The 19908-nt window shown below is 56.4% G+C and overlaps 2 protein-coding genes across 3 annotated transcripts in view; both read left to right on the top strand.

Moving 5' to 3' along the window:
- Positions 1–276: 276 nt before the first annotated feature.
- LOC115597780 (interferon-induced very large GTPase 1-like) lies at positions 277–15432 on the top strand. The gene is given in 3 exon segments (XM_030468837.1): positions 277–298; positions 7574–10409; positions 10412–15432. Coding segments are annotated over 2 exon segments (7347 nt in total). The 5' UTR covers positions 277–298; positions 7574–7579; the 3' UTR covers positions 14929–15432.
- A 2113-nt stretch (positions 15433–17545) lies between these two features.
- The window catches only part of SELENOI (selenoprotein I), a 35396-nt gene continuing 33033 nt past the window's right edge, over positions 17546–19908 (top strand). Inside the window, exon 1 of one of the 2 annotated variants that reach the window (XM_030468806.1) lies at positions 17546–17661. In XM_030468806.1, the coding sequence (XP_030324666.1) occupies positions 17614–17661 (48 nt within the window). In that variant the 5' untranslated portion in view covers positions 17546–17613. The remainder of the gene's footprint in view (positions 17662–19908) is intronic. The other variant, XM_030468807.1, reaches the window with a different exon arrangement.

The following is a 19908-nucleotide window of genomic DNA, read 5'->3' as shown; positions in this document are numbered from 1 at the left end:
GCCCCTGGCTGCCCAAGCTGGCTCCAAAACTGTGCCTGGGGGAGCTGGCAAGAAGCCACCCCAGCGGGTTTGGGATCCTGGTGTGGATTCCCTGAGAGCTGCTTGATGCCTGGGAGGTGCTGGCTCAGCCCCACCCTGCCTGCAGCTCCTCAGTTTCACTTTCACCCTCTGGGCAGAGCAAGTCCTGATTTCCAGGAAGGCAGCTGATCTCCTGCCTGTCATCAGGGGGGGACTCGGGGACTTCATCAGAGAGGGGCTGAGCTGGGCTGAGCCCAGTCTGGAGCTGCTGGAGGAGAAGGTAGGACCTTCGGGATGAGCTCTGGGGCTGGGGGTCAGCACAGAGCAGGGATCTGCTTGGTCTCCTGCTTCTGATTTCCTGGATTTCCCTTCTGCTGAGACCGGATGGAGAGCAGCCCCCAGGAGCTGGGCTGGGGGGGAAGGAGAAGCTAACAAGGGCCAAGGACCCCCGAGCACCTCCCAGTGCCTGAAGGGGCTCCAGGAAAGCTGGGGAGGGACTTGGGACAAGGGCCTGGAGGGATGGGAGCCTGCGAGGGGGAAGGGTTTGCAGCTGGGAGAGGGGAGATGGGGATGAGATGTGAGGGAGGAATTGCTTGGGGTGAGGGTGCTGAGCCCCTGGTTGCCCAGGTTGCCCAAGGAAGCTGTGGCTGCCCCATCCCTGGCAGTGTCTCAGCCCAGGTTGGATGGGGCTTGGAGCACCCTGGGCTGGGGGAGGGGTCCCTGACCATGGCAGGGGGAGCACTGAGGGGGCTTTAGGGTCCCTTCCTCCCCAACCCACTCTGGGGTTTGTGACTCTGAAAGCAGAGTGACCCCCAGCCCCTCCCTTGCTGGTGGCTGCACACTGGTGGCAGGAGGATGGTGGCTGAGGGGTCAGCAGTGGCTGAGCACTGGGCAGGATCCCTCTGGATCCTTTTTACATCAGAGTCAGCTTGCTCTTTGACTTCCTGGCCAGGCTTGGTTTTCCTCCCCTTGCTGGCTGTCCAGGCATTAGTCCTGTCCTGGCTCACCCCTGGGCACCTTGTGCTGCATGCAGAAGGGACTCTGTGCAGGAGGTCTCTACCTTGTGGCTTGATGATCTTAAAAGGTCTTTTCCACCAAAAATAATTCCCGGATTCTGCTCTGCAAGCTGTCCCTGGGCTGCACCCACCCCACAGGATGTGGGATTGGGGCAGGAATGGCCTCCAGCACTCCCTGGAATCAGTTCTCCCTGCTGAGGGTGGGGGAGGCATCTCCTGACTCTGTTCCTCTCCTTTAGGATTTTTGGGCTTTCGTTCTGAGTATTTTTCCTCCTGACTCCTCGGGCTGTTCCTCATCCTCATCTGAACTCCTCCTGTCTGCCAGGCCTGCAGTGTCACAAGGTGCTGTCTCAGCTGTGCCAGGCACCTTGCCCACTCCTGTCCCCTCTGAACTCAAGGACCTGACCCAAAGGAGCATCTGCTGGGAGGTGAGAGGAGCCAAAGCCCAGGGCCAGGCAGAGCACTGTCAAGAAGGGCAGTGGCATCCTGGGGGGCACCAGGGAGAGTCTGGCAAGCAGGTTGAGGGAGGTTCTTCTTCCCCTCTGCTCTGCCCTGCTCAGGCCACCTCTGGGCTCCCCAGTACAGGGAGGACAAGGAACAACTGGGGAGAGTCCAGTCAAGGGCTACAAAGATGGTGAGAGGACTGGAGCATCTCTCTTAGGAGGAGGAAAGGCTGAGAGCTGGGGCTGCTCAGTCTGGAGAAGCCAGAGGGGGATGTAGCAGAGCTCATCAGTACCCGAAGGGCTGACAGGAGGTTGGGGACACTTCTGTCACTGGTGCCTGGTGACAGGACAAGAGGTGATGGGCACAGATTTGATCATGGGAAGTTCCATCTAAACATGAGGAGGAACTTCTTGGCTTTGAGGGTGGCAGAGCCCTGGAATGGGCTGCTCAGAGGGGTCGGGGAGTCCCCATCTCTGGAGAGATTCCAAACCCCCCTGGACACCTCTCTGGGTGACCCTGTCCTGGGTGAGCTCCAGGGTCTCCACTCAGTCCTGATGGGCCAAGAGGAGGTTGGAGGCTCTGTCCTCAGAGGGCTTTTCCAGCTGTGGGAATTCCACGATTCTGTGAGGGGTGTGAGGTGCCTCTGGTGGGGAGCACCAGGCTGGAGCAGCCAGGAGGAGACCAGGAGGCTGGGAAGAGGGTGTGGGATGCAGGGGCTTGGATGGGGCTGTGCTGGGCCACCCAGCAGTGTCAGGAAGAGCACAGAGGACAACCCACAGATCAATATAATCCAAGTATTGTCCTTCATGGAGAGCAGCAGGAGCCCTTTCATACACAGCCAGGCTGATAACATAATGTAGGCACACTGCTGATGGGTACAACACATTCTCCATGTGCCACAGGGCTCTGTCTAACTGGTTAAACACAGCTTTTCTGTGCTGTCTGTGGGATGCTTTCCCAGCCTGATATTCTTCTTCTCTGCTGCCAACTCCCTTACCTTTTTCCTGTAGCTGATCTTCTCATAACCTTGCAGCTGGGCCTCAAGGCCCTCAGCTCACTCTGACCAAAGCTCAATGGTCAGGATTGCTCACATTTCCCTTTCCTTCCAAAAACTCTCCAACAATTCCCCCTTCCTGTTTTTGAGCAATCCAGACTTGCCTCATCACAGACATAACATGCTGATGAGGCATCTCCATAAACAACACACTAGTAATACAAAAGCAAAGTTCTTATAATAATTATATTATAATAATGTAAAATTATATATATAAAATTATAATAATTTTATTATAATAAAATGGATAAGCCTTGTCTGATTAAATCTCTAAGCTACCCCCCTATCTCTAATTAAATCTCTAAGCTACCCCCCTATCCCTAAGGGGTTTAACCATTCATCTAACCCAGGATGTGCAACAATTAATTTTTTTCATGTTATCTTAATCCATTGTATTTGGTTGTGAATTGACTCCAAAAGATCAGACAAGGTCATGCAGCACATTCATCAAAGACTTCACAACCATGACCTAAAAGCTGACAACAACAGGTCAGTGGCAGCAGGATTCTGTAGGGCTGGGTTAGGAACTGGTTGGAACGGGCCCAGAGAGTGGTGCTGAACGGGGCTGCATCAAAATGGCGGCTGTGGTGTCCCCCAGGGATCAGTGTTGGGCCCAGTGCTGTTCAATATCTTCATTGATGATTTAGATGAGGGGATTGAGTCCATCATCAGCAAATTCACAGATGACACCAAGCTGGGGGGAGTGTGGATCAGCTGGAAGGCAGGAGGGCTCTGCAGAGGGACCTGGACAGACTGGAGAGTTGGGATGATCCCAATGGGATGAGGTTCAACATTCCAAGTGCCGGGTCCTGCACTTTGGCCACAACAACCCCATGGGGAGCTCCAGGCTGGGCACAGAGTGGCAGAAAGGGAGCTGGGAGTCTGGATTGCCAGGAAGCTGAAGAGGAGCCAGCAGTGTGCCCAGGTGGCCAAGAAGGCCAATGGCATCCTGGGCTGGCTCAGGAACAGCGTGGCCAGCAGGTCCAGGGCTGAGCACAGGGGCAGAATCCCTTCCCTGGACCTGCTGGCCACGCTGTTCCTGACACAGCCCAGGATGCCATTGGCCTTCTTGGCCACCTGGGCACACTGCTGGCTCCTCTTCAGCTTCCTGGCAATCCAGACTCCCAGGTCCCTTTCTGCCACTCTGTGCCCAGCCTGGAGCTCCCCATGGGGTTGTTGTGGCCAAAGTGCAGGACCCGGCCCTTGGAATGTTGAACCTCATCCCCTTGGGATCATCCCAACTCTCCAGTCTGTCCAGGTCCCTCTGCAGAGCCCTCCTGCCTTCCAGCTGATCCACACTCCCCCCAGCTTGGTGTCATCTGTGAATTTGCTGATGATGGACTCAATCCCCTCATCTAAATCATCAATGAAGATATTGAACAGCACTGGGCCCAACACTGATCCCTGGGGGACACCACAGCCGCCATTTTGATGCAGCCCCGTTCAGCACCACTCTCTGGGCCCGTTCCAACCAGTTCCTAACCCAGCACAGGGTGCTCCTGTCCAAGCTGGGGGCTTGGACAGCTTTTTCCAGCTTTTTCAGGAGGATGCTGTGGGAGACGGTGTGAAAGGCCTTGCTGAAGTCCAGTCAGCCCAAAATAAGATGAGGTGGTAAAATCTCCCAAACCAAAACTGAAGGTGTAATTACCAACCCAGCTTCTTATCTCTGTGTGGAACACCAGTGCACCCCGCACCAGGATACACATCAACAGTGAGGACCACAATGCAACGAGGGTTCCTAATCAGCTTTATCTGCTCCCTGCATTTGCTCAGGAGCTTCTAACCATGGGGCTGCTGTAGCACCTCTCAGGAGTGGTCCTGATTTTCATTAGCATAAAGTATCAAAAAAAATTCTGTTTTCATCTCTTCTGGCAATTTAGGATGTGATGTTATCCCTGAGTATAAGTGATCCACACATCCTGAACATGGCTCTGCTCCCCCCTGTTTAGTATTTGTAAAGGAGGGGGTTGCTTGTGCAGGACCCTGCACAGTTTGCAAAGCTTTACACACCAGTTCTTGTGGAAGTTGTGACACTTCAGTCTGACACCGTGCCTGGAAAGCTGCAGGTCCAGAAGGAGCAGCACCCAGTTCCATTGGTGCTTGCACCCCATCCCATCCATGGGGGTTCTGTCTGGGAATCACAGCTGCACTGTCACACAGCATTTGCCATTTATGGGGAAACTGCAGTAGCTGAGAAGGAGTTAACAGAGCATTAATGAGCATTTTGTGTCATGTGGCACCAACAACTGAGCAGTAAAAAGAGGCTGCAAAAGGGAGTGAGTAAATGAGGATTTCAATCCCTACTGCCTGATGGCTTCTTTTATCAGTTTCCCATCTAATCCAACCCATTGACCTCCTCCTCCTGGTCCCACAACCACTGGAAAAGCCACTGGACCCATGTTAGGAACCATTTCTCCTTCAACTATAGCATTTTGAATAATCCCCTTCCATTTACTTAGCAGATCCACACTCCCACCCCCCATCACCCTCCCCTCCCTATGTTGGATCTGGAAGAGGTAGAGCAGTGGGTGTTAAAGAGTTAAGGGAAGTAGGAGCAGGAATAGGGAATGGATCAGGAATAGGGAATAGGGAACAGGGAATAGGGAATAGGGAATAGGGAATAGGGAATAGGGAATAGGGAATGGAATAAAAATGGATTGGTGCCCCTGGGTTGTTCAGGATGTTCCCCAGGGTATACTCATCCTTGGTCTCCAGTTCCTTCAGTTTTTCCAGCAGATCCCTCAGTTGCTTCTCTCCCAGTCCCAGTTCTTTCCTTGGCTGTTGCTCTCTAGCAGGCACTGACGGTGCTGACAGGGGAAGAGGAGGATAAATTGATGGCATTGGTGGTTGAGGAGATAAATCAGGGGTGGAGGTGTGGGGGAAGGCAGTGGCAGAGCACCAGGAGCCACAGGCAGAAGGGGGGGTCTGCATCCTGAGATTCCTCCCCCCTGTTCTCCAGCTTCTCTCCCTCTGGATCCTCCGATGATCCTGGTGCTGTTTTCGGTCACTTTTGGTTTTGCTTCTCGGTCCCATTTTTACTTCTTGGCAGAACCCCAGGGTCAAATGGCAGAGCTGGCTGAGCTGCAATCAGTACAGCCCCCACGGGTGCTGTGGGGGTATTTTAGGTGCCTCAAATAACTGTTTAGAGGTCGAGTCCGTGTTTTGGGCATTCCTCAGCACTGGTAGATCAGGAGTTAAGGCAGCGAACGGGGAGGCTGCTGCTGCCCTCTTGCTTTTCATTTGTTTTAATGTGTCTCCAATCAGTCTCCACAACGTGGCTGATTTTCCAGCCTCCTTAGATCCTTTGCTGACTTCATCCCATAGGGACTTCCCAACTCCTTCCCACGTTTCCAGCTTGAAAGCTGTACTGACAGTGGGGACCAGGGCTCTCTCTTTATCCCACTTGATCATCTCCTGGAGCTGTTCTGGATTACCAGGAATCCCTCTCTCTCAGAGTATCCTACCTAGCAACAGCACCTACCTGGGAACTGCATTTCCCTCAGGTTTCCAGTGCCCTCCTTACAGGGCTGAGTGCCCAGCTCACTTCCAGCTCCTGCTGTGATTCCCAAGCAGTGCCAACCCCATCCACGTTTCCCAGCATCCAGATAAATCCTCGTGTGAAGCAGCCACCAGCAATTCAGAGTCCCAGTTCAGGCACCATTTGTTGGGAAGGGCACAGAGTACAACCCACAGATCAATATAATCCAAGCATTGCCCTTCATGGAGAGCAGCAGGAGCCCTTTCATACACAGCCAGGCTGATAACATAATGTAGGCACACTGCTGATGGGTACAACACATTCTCCATGTGCCACAGGGCTCTGTCTAACTGGTTAAACACAGCTTTTCTGTGCTGTCTGTGGGATGCTTTCCCAGCCTGATATTCTTCTTCTCTGCTGCCAACTCCCTTACCTTTTTCCTGTAGCTGATCTTCTCATAACCTTGCAGCTGGGCCTCAAGGCCCTCAGCTCACTCTGACCAAAGCTCAATGGTCAGGATTGCTCACATTTCCCTTTCCTTCCAAAAACTCTCCAACACAGGAACACCCCGGGGGGCTGTGCTTCTGTATTGATGAGTCCCTTGGGTGCAGGTGGTTGTGGTTGTGTGTGTGTGTGTGTTGTTTCTGGGACACACACTCAGCTTCAGGGTTGAACCTACAGATGGGAAATCAGCAGAAACATCCATTGCCATGAGATCCCAGACTGCTTTGGGTGGGAAGGGACCTCAAAGCCCCCCCAGTGCCCCCCCTGCCATGGTCAGGGACCCCTCCCCCAGCCCAGGGTGCTCCAAGCCCCATCCAACCTGGGCTGAGACACTGCCAGGGATGGGGCAGCCACAGCTTCCTTGGGCAACCTGGGCAACCAGGGGCTCAGCACCCTCACCCCAAGCAATTCCTCCCTCACATCTCATCCCCATAGAATGGGCTGGGTTGGAAGGGACCTCAGAGCTCATCAAGTCCAACCCTTGCTCCACTCCCCCCGTGGTTCCCAGCCCATGGCACTCAGTGCCACATCCAGGCTCTTTGGAAAGATCTCCAGACACGGAGAATCCATCATCCCCTCTCCCAGCTCCAAACCCTTCCCCTTCTCCTAGCCCACTCCAGCCCAGCCAGGACATCACCTTATTCCAGGCCACCACTAACCCATGTCCCACACCTGAGAATCACAGAATGCTCATGGCTGGAAAGGACCTTGGAGATCACCAAGTCCAACCAAACCATTTCTCCCTCCCTCCCTCCCTGCCCAAGATCTCCTCTCCATCTCCCCTCTCCCAGCTGCAAACCCTTCCCCCTCGCAGGCTCCCATCCCTCCAGGCCCTTGTCCCAAGTCCCTCCCCAGCTTTCCTGGAGCCCCTTCAGGCACTGGAATGCTACCCTAAGGTTCCTGGGATGGAGACAGCCAGGTTTTGGGAGGGTCCAGGCTGGGTGCCAGCAACTTGGCAGGAGGAATCTCTGAAACCAGAGTTGCTGGAGAGCCCTCTTCTCAGAGGCCGTGAGCTCTTACACCTTAAAGAAAGTCATGTGAAGTTTTCTTCTTCCAGAGGCAGCCATGAGTTTGCAAGAGGACATTCCAGGGAATCATGAAAAGGCCCTTCTTGCTATGGATCTCCTGGCAGAAGCATTTGAGAAGGAAGGTCTGGATGCTGAACACTGGGTCCCCAAAGTGTCCCAGATGCTGGGAGTCAAATCCAGAGAAGCCCTGAAACATCTGGGCTATGAAGACTACCTGAAGCTGGAGTGTGAAGTACGGTACCCCTGGGAAACCAAGGCACTCCAAAAACTGCTGGCCCTGAGGGACAGAAAAGAATCTTTTGAGGAGCTGCAGGAGCAGCGCTTGGAGATGGCGAAGCAGAGACAAGAAGAGGCCAAGCAAGTCCTGAAGGAGCTGAAAGAAATGCACAGCAGCTGCGGCCACAGCAAGGAAGTCCTCAGGGAGAAAGCAGAGGTTCTGTGGCAAGCCATGGAGATCCCCCCAAAATACTGGGCACCGGCAGGGCAGTCACTGGGGGAGGTGCTGGAGGGCATCCAGAAGCAGCTGGAGAAGAAGGAGTCATCCATAGCCACGGGTGAGAAGATCTCGGACACGGAGGTGCTGAGCCGGGCCTCGGGGGGCCTGGCCCTGCAGGGCATCTACAAAACCAGCAGCCTCACGGAGGTGCTGGCAAAGAGAGAGCAGCTCATCAGGGTTCCCCAGGGGTTCAAGCTGGCTGGTCCAGAGCAAGGGTCGCTGCTCGAGAGCAAGGAGTTCTCCTCCTCTGCAGCAGAAGCCGCTTTCACCAAGTCCATGGAGCAGCTGGGCTTCAGCATCAGCGTTTCTGCCAAAGCTGGCTTCTGGGGCTTCACGGCTGAGGCCAGTACAGATGCCAGCACGTCCTCACAGTCAGAAGAGACCCAGCAGTCCTGCTCTGAGAAGAACTACATTTGTAGCACCAAGTACCAGTACATCCCTCTGGCCTCCTGCTACTTCCAGAAGCATCAGCTTCACCTCTCGGAGCCGGCCCTGCGGGAGCTGCAGGAACTCGAGCGGCTCCTGAGCATCACTGAGGAAGCAGACAGGCCCGCCATGCTGAGGAGCAGGTGCACCAGCTTCTTCAGCACCTTCGGCTCCCACGTCAACCAGGGGCCCCTCCACTTCGGGGGGATATTCTGGTGGAAAGCTTCCGCGAAAGGGTTCCGAGCCGAGCAGCGGGAGGAGATGAAGCGACAAACGTCTGAAGCTCTCACCTCCTACGTGGGGGGCAGCTACAGCAGCTTCGTCGGCAGCGCAGGGCTGGACGTGGAGCTCCAGAGATCCGGCTCGCAGGCGTCTGCTGAGGGGAGAGAGAGGCAGAGCAGCTCCAAGGGGGTTCAGCTCTACGTGACCCACACCGGAGGCCCAGCAGACAGGGATTCTCTTCCCGAGTGGAAAGCGGGGCTCGTAGCTAACAACACGACCTGGTGTGTCATCGACCGTGGCTTCCAGCTGCTCCCGGTGTGGGACATCATCCTCCTCAACCACAGCAGTGACTTCAAGTCTGCCTATCAAGTGAGCAGCAGCCTCAGGGCTGCCTACCAAGAGCTGACCCATTGCAGCCTCGGCGCCGTCTTCGGGGAGGAACTGCTCGGCGCGGTGAAAGAGGCCAGAGCTCTGCTGGAGGAGGTGAAGGCCTGGGAGGTGACGCTGGATAAAAAGCAACTGCTCACCCTGCTGGAATTCAAGCAGAGCCTGAGTGAGAAAACCAAAAACCAGAGCGTCTGGATCGACGTCTGCCTGTCAGACAAAGGGCTGCAGAAGTTCCTGCTCGGCACCGTCCGGCTTTGCCAGGAGTCACCTCCACCAAACCCCATCTGCATCAAGGCCCTGCTGAGGTCCCTCCTGGACCCTTATATCTATTCCGTCAAGGACTTCCCCAACTCTTCCTTCGTGATGCAATGGATCTTCCACGCTGAGGACAGCCTTCCCCCAACTCCTAACGTCTCTGAGCTTGGGGAGCTCACCCAGACGCTGCTGCAAATGAAGCAGCACATCCAGGAGGTCACCTACGCACCAGAAACCTCGGCATCTGCCATTCACGAAGCGAAGATCAAAGCCACCCTGACTGCCAGCCAGTCTGTCTACTCCTTACTCCGGAGTCTCCAGGAAAGGGCACAGAAAGGCACAGAGCTCTTGGTGCTCTTGGTTACGAGCAGCACGGGGTACCAGGTGGAGAGCGGCGCCTTCCGGAACCTCCTGGGATACCCAGAAATTAACTTCATGGTAACGGAAATGCAAACGGGACAGGAGGAGTACCAGAACCTGAAGGACCAAGATGATTACAGAGCCCAGGCCTTCCTGCTGCTGACGGGTCTGACCCTGACAGCCCAAGAGAAAGAGCTGTCCCCTGAGCAGAAGAACGAGCGGCTCCTCTTCATGGACCAGCACATGAAAAGCTCCTGGTGCCCGGAGATCAAGACTCTCCTGGAAAAGCACCGTGGGCTGCAAGACTGGGAGATGCTGGGAAGTGACTTGAATTCCTTCATCAGCGGGCACGTGGAGAAGACGTGTGAGGATCTGAAGAGACAAAGCATAATCAAGGACATGGAAGAGACTTTCCGAGCCAGGGAGCCTTCGGGTCCGCCCAAAGCCAAGTCAGGGGCCAGCGACTCCAAAGCCAACGAAGCCGTCGCAAACCAAGAGTTCCTCCGCTTGCTCAAGCGCCTCGGCCTAGAAGGTGCCTACCCAAGGAAAATGGGGACAGAAGCTTTCCACATCATCTGCAGCACATCTTTACGTGACGGCCAGCCCAGCAGGGACCACGAGCTGCCCCTTTTCTTCCTGCAGAAGCTTTTAACCGTGGATTACCGGGTGAGGTACCTGACGTGCAAGGACGAGAGCGACCCGGGACGCGCGCCCGTGCCGACCCCCCCAAGCAGGAGCGCCGATTCTCGGGTGACTTTGAGGAGCTTTTCAATGATCTGGAGGAGGAGGCCCCCGACTCTGCCAGCGGGGAGAGTCACGTGCACCCCATGGACATCCAGATGGCCCTTTTCCATTGCGCGGACGATTTCATGAGGCCGTACATGACGATGAAGCTCGCGTTCTGCCAGTTCGCTCTGCCCCTCCTGGTACCCAACCCCTGCACCTCCCAGATCGAATTTCCCCTCTGGTCCCTCAGCCAGATTAAGAAGAGCTGGAAAGGGGCCGAGAAGTCGGCAAAGGGGGCCCAAACCAAGAGTTACAACAACAAACTCATTTGCCAGGCAGAGACGCCCATCGTGTCCTTCACACGCATCGGCAGCTCTCCCAGCTCTTCCAAGTCTCAGATCCTCAACGCTCTCCTGAGCAAACAGAAGCACGACACTTTTTTCCACCGACATTGCAAGAGCAGCACCAGAGACTGCTTGCTGATGAAAGGGCTGGTGGAGATCTCCTGGTACTGTCCCCGGGGCAGCGACGACGACAGCTTTGACCGCTGCGTCGCCTTCTGTAACCTGCGCGGAGACGCCAGGGAGCACGAGAAGCAGATGCGCTTCCTACGGGAGATCTCGGCGGTGAACGTGGTTTTCCTGTCCGAGTCCAGCCAGAGCGACCCGAAAGGGAAGAAAATTCTAGAGGAGCTGTGGCAGTCGCAGAGGCCTTTGGTTTGTCTTTTCACGGAGAAAGAGAAGGTGGCAGCTGGCAGATCCAGCCAAATCCTCAGGATCGCTGTCAAGAACAGGAACGAAGCGGAATTAATGGCTGAGCTGACAAAAACCATCAGGGATCTCCTGGAAGGCTCCAGCACCGTTCTCAGCCTCGACGCTTGCACGGAGAAAGCTCGCGAGCACGGCTTCTTGGTCGACGAAGACACGGAGGCTTGTGTGACAGCTAAAGAGGAGGCAAAGGCGCTGGTGGAGCTGCTCAAGAGAGAGAAGTTGGCTGAGATCAAGTCCCACCTGCTGCCGCTTCAAGGCAAACTCTGGTACAAGTGGTGCAAAAAGGACAAAGAACTCACTCGGCTGCAGGAAAAGAGGAACAGGAGCATCGAGCATCACCGGAGCCAAATTGAAGCTCAGAAGTTGGCAATAAGGAGACAGCAACGAGAGAAAGCCTTCCCCCTCAACCCCCTGATGAGATCCATCCTCAGCTTTCTCCAGTCCCAGCCAGCAGACACCAAGAAATACTTCCTGCAGTGGATGAAGGTCTTCACAGACGACCTGTCCTCCGATCGCCTCGACCAGCTGAAGAGACAGTATCACCAGCTCTGGTCTGAGATCCTGGCAATGAAGAAAAGCGGTGAAAAGAGCAGCCTGAAGGACCTGTTGGTGAGCGAGCTGGATCAGCTCTCGGAGGAAATCAACAACTCCTCCATCGGCCTGGAGCACATTTTGAGAGAGGTCGGGCAGATTTATGAAGCTGTGGAATCCATGGACTCCGAGAGTAAATGTGTTGTCAAACTCCCCGAAATCGCAGCTGATCTGATGCTCTCAGGGTACCCCGTGGAGCTGATGGACGGGGACGCTTCCTACGTGCCTCTGCGATGGGTGGGAGCCATCTTTGAGAGATTAATTGAGAAGCTGGGGGACAAACGAGTCTTTGTTCTTTCTGTGCTGGGCATCCAGAGCACGGGGAAGTCAACCCTGCTGAACGCCATGTTTGGTCTGCAGTTTAACGTCAGCGCGGGGAGATGCACCCGGGGAGCCTTCATGCAGCTGATCAGGCTGGAGGAGAAACTGCAGCGGGATCTGGACTTTGACTACATGCTGGTGGTCGACACGGAGGGACTTCGGGCCATCGAGATGGCCAATAAACAGTCCTTTCACCACGACAACGAGCTGGCCACCTTTGTCATCGGCATCGGCAACGTGACCCTGATCAACATCTTTGGAGAGAACCCTTCCGAAATGCAGGACGTCCTGCAGATTGCTGTGCAGGCTTTTCTGAGGATGAGGCAAGTGAACCTCTCTCCGAGCTGCCTCTTTGTGCACCAGAACGTGGGAGAAATCACCGCCAAGGAGCAGAACATGGAAGGACGAAGACGTCTGCAGCAAAAGCTGGATGAAATGACTGTGATAGCTGCCCAGCAGGAGTTCTGTGACGTCCGCAGCTTCAGCGAGGTCATCCGCTTCGATGTCAACACCCACGTTCACTACTTTGCTCACCTCTGGGAAGGAAACCCCCCAATGGCACCACCCAACCCCACCTACAGCCAGAACGTCCAGGAACTGAAGAGCAAAATCCTCCAAGCTGCCAAGAAGGAGTCGCAGGGCAGCGTCTTGAGGCTCTCCGGCTTGAAAGTCCGAATCAGCGACCTCTGGAATGCTCTGCGGAACGAGAACTTCATCTTCAGCTTCAAGAACTCCCTGGAGATTGCCGCATACAATAACCTGGAGGCCGCCTTCAGTCACTGGAGCTGGCAGCTGAGGAGTCACATCTTGGACTTGCAAATGAAGCTGACCAATAAGATTCAGAACGGGGAGTTGCAGAAGGTCACCTTAGGCGACCTTGAGCAGCTGGTGCGGGGGAAAAGCGATGCCATCGACAAGGACATGGAAAAGTATTTCAGTGAAGACAAGGACCATGAGATCCTGATCCAGTGGAGAAAAAGCATGGAGCTGAAGCTGAAAGAACTGAAAGCCTCTCTTCTTTCTGAAACCCGAAAGAAGTGTGAGAATCTCATTGAGCTGAGGAAGAACCAGTGTAAACTGGATGAAAGGAAGTCCAAATACGAAGACGAGCTCCTGAAAAGGAGCAGGCAGTTGGCTCTGCAGCTGAAAGGCCAGAGCCTAAGTGAAAAACAGCTGAGAGACAACTTTCTTTCCCTCTGGGCACTCTGGATTACTGAAGTCTCCTCCACTGCCTCCCCTCTGGAAAAGGTGGATATCGATGTGGAAATAGAAGATGTCCTTCTGGAGCACTTTAAGGAGCCCAACTTCCTCGAGCGGATCCGGGAATTCCCCCGCCACAAAGCGTTTGCTGTTGACTTGGAGAGACACATTGCTGTGAAAAAGCCCAACTCCATGCTTGAGAGAGGTTGGAGGAGTTTAAAGAAATCAGTGGGCTACAATGATCTGGATGCTGCAGAGGGAAACACAATCACCAGCATCACCCAGAGCGTCATAGAGCGTGTGAAGGCAAACATTGATAGGAAGGAAAAGGAGAAAAGGGATTTCAGTAGGAGTTTCATTCATGAAATACTAAATGAGGTCAAGACGGGCATGAGCTCTGTCCCGAGCACTGCAAGATACACTTTTAACAAAGATTACAAGATCGATTTATCTCTGTTCCTGTGCAGCATGGCAGCAGGAAGGTTTAAAGACATGCACGCGGCGTTCGAGAGAGCAAACAATCCAACTGTCTACCTGGAGAGCAAGAGAGAAGATTTCTTTAGGTGCTTCCAGATTTCCTGCCAAGGAGCCACTTCTGTTACAACTTTTTCTGTTTTCCTGTGTGAGAAGATTGCCCCAGCTCTTCGCCGGGCGGTCTACAACAAGACAGCTCTTAAGATAGCTGAGGTCATGCAAGACGACGTCTCAGATTTCAAGAGCAACAGACGCTCTCTGGAAGTTCACATCCTGAAGTACCTGGCAAAACAACAAAACTTTTCCTTGTACAAGGAGTACATTTCTTTCCCAGAATCCTTTACGAAGAATTACATCCATCGACGGGTTCAGGAGTACTGCTTTGGTGAGAACCAGAGGCTGAAGCAGCTTCTGGAGAAGTCTCTCTCTTTCTATTGTGACTGCCTCCACACAGCTGTCTTTACATCAACAGACATTGTCCGAGACAGAACAGACAGGGCTGACAAAATCTCTCTGTGGCTGGATCAGTTCTGCAGCAAGCTGGGAGAGGTGCTAAATTTGCCCAGAAGTGACCTGAAGGCCATTGAGCATCAGGAGGTAACAGACATGGAGTTCCTGAACAACACCATGACACAGGCACTGGATGACCTGAGGAACGAGATCAAGAAAGGGTTTGCAAGTGCTAATCTGAGCTCATTTGAAAACCAGCCTCACACCATCCTGGCTACACACTTCTCAGGGTGCTGGGAGAAGTGTCCCTTCTGTGGGGCTGTTTGCACAAACAACATGAGGAACCACGATGGAGACCATCAGGTCATCTACCATCGCCCGGAGGCTTTGGTGGGAGGGTGGTGGTACCAAACTGAAAACCTGGTCATTGATATTTGTTCTAGTTCAGTTGCAAGCGATTGCCGGTTCCTGCATCATGAAAAGGGATGGATCCCCTACAAGAAATACCGGGATGCAGGGCCTCCTTATTCCTCTTGGAACATTCCTCCTGATCCATCCATGCAAGCCTACTGGAAATGGTTTGTGTCTCATTTCAGGACGGATCTGGAGCAATGGTACAAGAAGAAATTTCGTGGCAGAGGAGAAATCCCCCTCGAATGGACCAGAATTCAGAAGGAGGAAGCGCTCAGGGAACTGGAGAAGCAATAGGGAGATGAAGGCAGAACTGCAGCTGCTTTGCATGGCACAAAGATGTAATACAAGCCTATCCACCCAAAATCTCCTGATCCTTGGAGCTGGAGCCACCTGAGCAGAGCAATACCCAAGTGCTGGCAGAGCTGGGTGAGGTGTGCTGCTCCTGCCATGGCTCAGGAACCCCTCCGCTTCTCCAGGAATCCTCTTCCTTCCTCACCACAAACCCTGACATCTGCTTTGCCTCACAGCAACTGCTTTGGCTTGGCTGTTGACCAAAAGCCTTTGTGTGAGCACCGGGGAGAACCTCTGCAGCCTCCTCAGCAGCATCTGTGCCACCCAGAGGGCCTGCAGGACACGGAGCCGTGGTCTGGAGGACATGGAACCGGCTGGGATGGCACCAGGGAGGTGCTCAGGTCCTGCACAGCTCCTGCAGCTCTGCTGGGAGGCCAAGGGGAGTGGGCTGCAGGGGTGCTGCAGAACCATTGCTTGTCAGCTTTGCTTAATAAAGAGATGGAGCTGCACTCCTTGAGGGGTCCCCGTGTCCTTGGGTTTCAGGTGGGACACAGCCGTGTGTGAGTCCAGGGGCTGTGCTGTGCAGACAGGCAGGAGGCAACCATGGGCTGTGTGGGGAAGGAAAGGGACTGCTCCTGTCAGGCTGTCCGCTCAAGGACCTTCTCCAGTGTCTCCAGGGATAATAATGCAGGGAGGAAGCCATAAAGCAGGATCCCCCAGTTACCCACATCTGAGGAAGTAAGGGAGGCACTGGAGGGCCCCCAGCCTGGTCAGTGCCATGAACTGAGGAGGGAGAGGGGAGAAGGTTTGTCCCAGGGAGGTTGTCTGATCAGGGAGCTGCTCAGCTGGGGAAGGACGGGGAGAAGGGAACCAGACCCAAACTACAGCAAGAGCCCCGAGCTGACATGAGAGGGATGGAGGCAGCGCCAGGAGAGCAACCTCGGCAGTCTGAGTGCTGGGAGGACAGAGTGCTGCTTACTGGTGAGACCTCTGTGTGTGTGACTGGACTGGGGAGCAGCTACTGGAGTCAGACTGGGAGCAGAGGTGCCCCTGGCCCATGGCACCAGTGGATGGAGGCAGCGGGGTCCCCGTGCCAGCTCCTGGAGAAAATGCTGACCTTGAACCTCCAGGCACCAGGGTGGGAATGCTGCGTGTCCTGAAAATGAACTGGGAGGCCTGGAGTGCCTGAGGAGAGAGAAGGGCTGAGGCTGAGAGCAGGATCTCCCAGAGCCTTCCCCAGGACAGGCAGCCAGGACTCCATCTGCAGGATCCCCTCTGCCAGCCCAGCCTGGAGCTCATCTCCCCCGAGGGACCCCAACCCTTCCCTCATCCCCACATCCCCAGGGCCTTCTCTGAAACCCCTCCAGGCATGATGGGGACTCCAGCCCTGCCCTGGGCAGCCTGGGCCAGGCCCTGACAACCCTTTCCAGGCAGAAATTCTTCCCCAGCTCCAACCTAAACCTCCCCTGGCACAACTTGAGGTGTGCCAAAAGTTCCTCTTGTCCCATCCCTTCTTCCTTGGGAGCAGAGCCCGACCCCCCTGGCTCCAACCTCCTCTCAGGGGCTTGCAGAGAGCCACAAGGTCTCCCCTCAGCCTCCTCTGCTCCAGGATCAGCACCCACAGCTCCCTCAGATGCTCCTCACAACTTCTCCAGACCCTTCTCCATCTTCTCCAGCCCCTTCCCCAGCTCCATTCCCTTCTCTGGACACTCTCCAGCCCCTCCATCTCCTTCTCATCCTTTGCTCCAGGCTCAGTTCCCCCACAGCTCCCTCAGCTGCTCCTGGGCAGTTTCACCATTTCCTGAAGTTCTCTCCCAGCTGCAGCCTCAGGGCTGTGGCTGCTGCAGCTCTGCCACAGGAGGTACAGGAGGAATTGTGACTGGGACAAGAGGAACTTCTGGCCTTCTCCAGACCCTCTCCATGTTCTCCATCTTCTCCATCTTCTCCAGACCCTCCTCCTTACTCTCCACACCCTTCTCCATCTTCTCCAGCCCCTTCCCCAGCTCCATTCCCTTCTCTGGACACTCTCCAGCCCCTCCATCTCCTTCTGGTGCTGGAGGATGAAATTCAGCCTCCCCACCCCGAGGTCTCCTGCACCCTGAGGGATCCCTGCAGAGAGGAATCAGTGCAGAGTGGGCAGGTTGGACTATTCCATGGGTGAATATTCCTGGTTTTAAAGCCAAGTGGCTCAGATGCTCCTGACAACTTCTCCATCCCCTTCTCCATCTTCTCCAGCCCCTTCCCCAGCTCCATTCCCTTCTCAGGACACTCTCCAGCCCCTCCATCTCCTCCTGCTCCTGAGGGGCTCAGAACCGACTCCCCAGCTCGGAGGAGCGGACAGCACACAGCGCTCCTCCTCTGTTAGCGCCACATTGCACTCCCGGGGTTCCTCCCGTGATCTTTATTTCTTTATTTCTTTATTAAAACCCCAATCCCCACCCTTTCCCGGGCCCTTCCCTTCCCCCTTTCCCCTCAGGCGCTCTCGCTCCCTCAACTCGGCTCCCCCTGTCCTCCCGCCCGGCAGGGGGCGCTGTCGGTGGGCGGGAGGGGAGGAGGGGGCGTGTGTCATGACGTCACGGTCCCGCCGGGTGGGCCGATGAGGCGGGGGCCGGCGGGGGGGGGGGGCCTGGGCCTGGGCCGGGGCGGGCGGAGAGCGGAGGGACCCGGGGAGACCGGGCCGGGGGCAGCATGGAGTACGTGAGTGCCGAGCAGCTGGCGGGGTTCAGCAAGTACAAGGTACCCGCGGCAAGCCCGAGGGGGTGGGGGGGCCTGGGGGGGCGCCTCATGGGGAGGGGGCTCCGTGCGAGCCGGGGTTGTGGGGGATCGGGAGGTGCTGGGGGAGCTGGCGGTGAGGGGGGGGCTGCAGTGAGGTTCGGGGTGGGGGGGCTGTACCTGAGGGGTGGGCCAGGGTGATGTTCCTTGGGGAGGGGGCTCTGTGGCGGGGGGGTGAGGTTCTGTGGGGAGGGGGCTCCGTGGGATCTGGTGATGAGGTGGGGGCTGCAGTGAGGTGTGGGAAATGGGGGGGGCCAGGGTGATGTTCTTTGGGGAGGGGGCTCTGGGGGGGGGGGGGGGGTGAGGTTCTGTGGGGAGGGGGCTCCGCGGGTTGTGGGGGGTCGGGAGGTGTTGGGGGATCTGGCGATGAGGTGGGGGCTGCAGTGAGGTGTGGGGAATGGGGGGGCTGTACCTGAGGGGTGGGCCAGGGTGATGTTCTTTGGGGAGGGGGTTCGGGGGGGGGCAGTGAGGTTCTGTGGGATGGGGGTTCTGTATGACCCGGGGCTGTGGGAAGTGGGAGGTGTTGGGGGGGGCTGCAGTGAGGGTCGGGGTTTGGGGGGGGTCTGTGAGGCCCTGTGCCATGAGGGGGGGGTGAGGTTCTGTGGGGAGGGGGCTCCGTGGGCCCCAGTGCCGTGAGGGGCCAGCAATGGGGTGGGGGCTGCAGTGGGATTTGGGGTGGGGGCCCTGTGCCATGGGCTGGGGGGGTGAGTCCTGTGGGGAGGGGGCTCCGTGCGACCTGGGGTTTGGGGGGTTGGGAGGTGTTGGGGGATCTGGTGATGAGGTGGGGGCTGCAGTGAGGTGTGGGGATGGGGGGGGCCAGGGTGATGTTCTTTGGGGAGGGGGTTCTGTGGGATGCAGTCCCCTGGGGGGTGGGAGGTGTTGAGATCCAGCGATGGGGTGGGGGCTGCAGTGAGGTGGGGGGTTTGGGGGGGTTCTGTGGGACCCTCTGCCTTGGGGTGGATCAGGGTGAGGTTCTGTGGGGAGGGGGTTCCGTGAGACCCAGTCCCTGGGAGGGCAGAGGTGTTGAGATCTGGCAATGGGGTGGGGGCTGCAGTGGGGTTCAGGGGCTGAGGGCGAGGGGTGGGGGGGCTGCATGGGGCCCTGTGCCCTGCTGGGCTGTGTGTGAGGTCCTGGGGGTCCTGGAGCTCGGGGTGGGGAGGGGGCTGCAGTGAGACCCTGGGACTGAGGGTCCTGGGCTGCTGTGGTGCCTGGTGCAGGGGGGTTCAGTGCTGGGGGAGGAGGGGGATGTATGGGGGGGCGGGGGGCTGAGTGCTGTGGGACCTGGTGGGTGAGTGGGGACTGGTGCAGGTCCTCACCCCATGAGCTATGGGGTGAGGGGGGGGGCAGCCACGGTGGGGTCTGTTGCTGTGGGGGGGATGGTTGTATGAAGTGTGTGACCCCCACCCCTCCATTGCCCCTCCCTGGGGTGCAGTGAGGACCCCAGCAGTGGAGCCACAACTGTGTGAGGTGTGGGACCCCTCCTTGCAGGGCAGGGGGGGCAGTGGGTTCTGTGTCCCCCCAACCTGGGTGGGGGGCAGCATTGTGCTCCAGGGGGTGGTGTGTGGCACATAAAGGGATCACTGAGGGTGCAGGTCCACGTGGTGGGGGCACCTCCAGCCCAGGGACCCCACACACACACACTTAGCTCAGGACCAAGTTGTTCCTGCCCTGTGGCTGCTCCCTGCACACTCAGCCCCACAGAGCTGTCTCTTGTCACCTCCTGGCAGTCTGGGTCTGGGTCAAAGTGCTGGAAACCTTTGAAGGAAGGAGCTGGAAGTGCAACCAGGCTCTGCCCTGGCACCTGAAACCCCCAGGGACTGCATTGGGGCCATATGGGATCCATAGCAGAGGGGAGCACTGCATTGGGGTTTTCCATAGGCAGGGAGGTGCTGGCTGTCCTTTCTTCCTCTCCAGCACCAAAGCTCAAAGGGTTCATCTCACTGCTCTTTTGCTTTGCTCTTGTTCTTGAGCCATGTTGCTGTTGTCCTTCCAGGGTGGTTCCTGGGGTGTCATTTTTCCAGGGCCTGGAGGGATGGGAGCCTGCGAGGGGGAAGGGTTTGGAGCTGGGAGAGGGGAGATGGAGAGGAGATCTTGGGCAGGGAGGGAGGGAGGGAGAAATGGTTTGGTTGGACTTGGTGATCTCCAAGGTCCTTTCCAGCCATGAGCATTCTGTGATTCTCAGGTGTGGGACATGGCTTAGTGGTGGCCTGG

This window comes from Calypte anna, unplaced genomic scaffold (assembly GCF_003957555.1).
Source record: "Calypte anna isolate BGI_N300 unplaced genomic scaffold, bCalAnn1_v1.p scaffold_86_arrow_ctg1, whole genome shotgun sequence".
NCBI lineage: Eukaryota > Metazoa > Chordata > Aves > Apodiformes > Trochilidae > Calypte > Calypte anna.
Note: the sequence above shows the minus strand (reverse complement) of the source record. Positions and strands in the feature narration are given on the sequence as shown.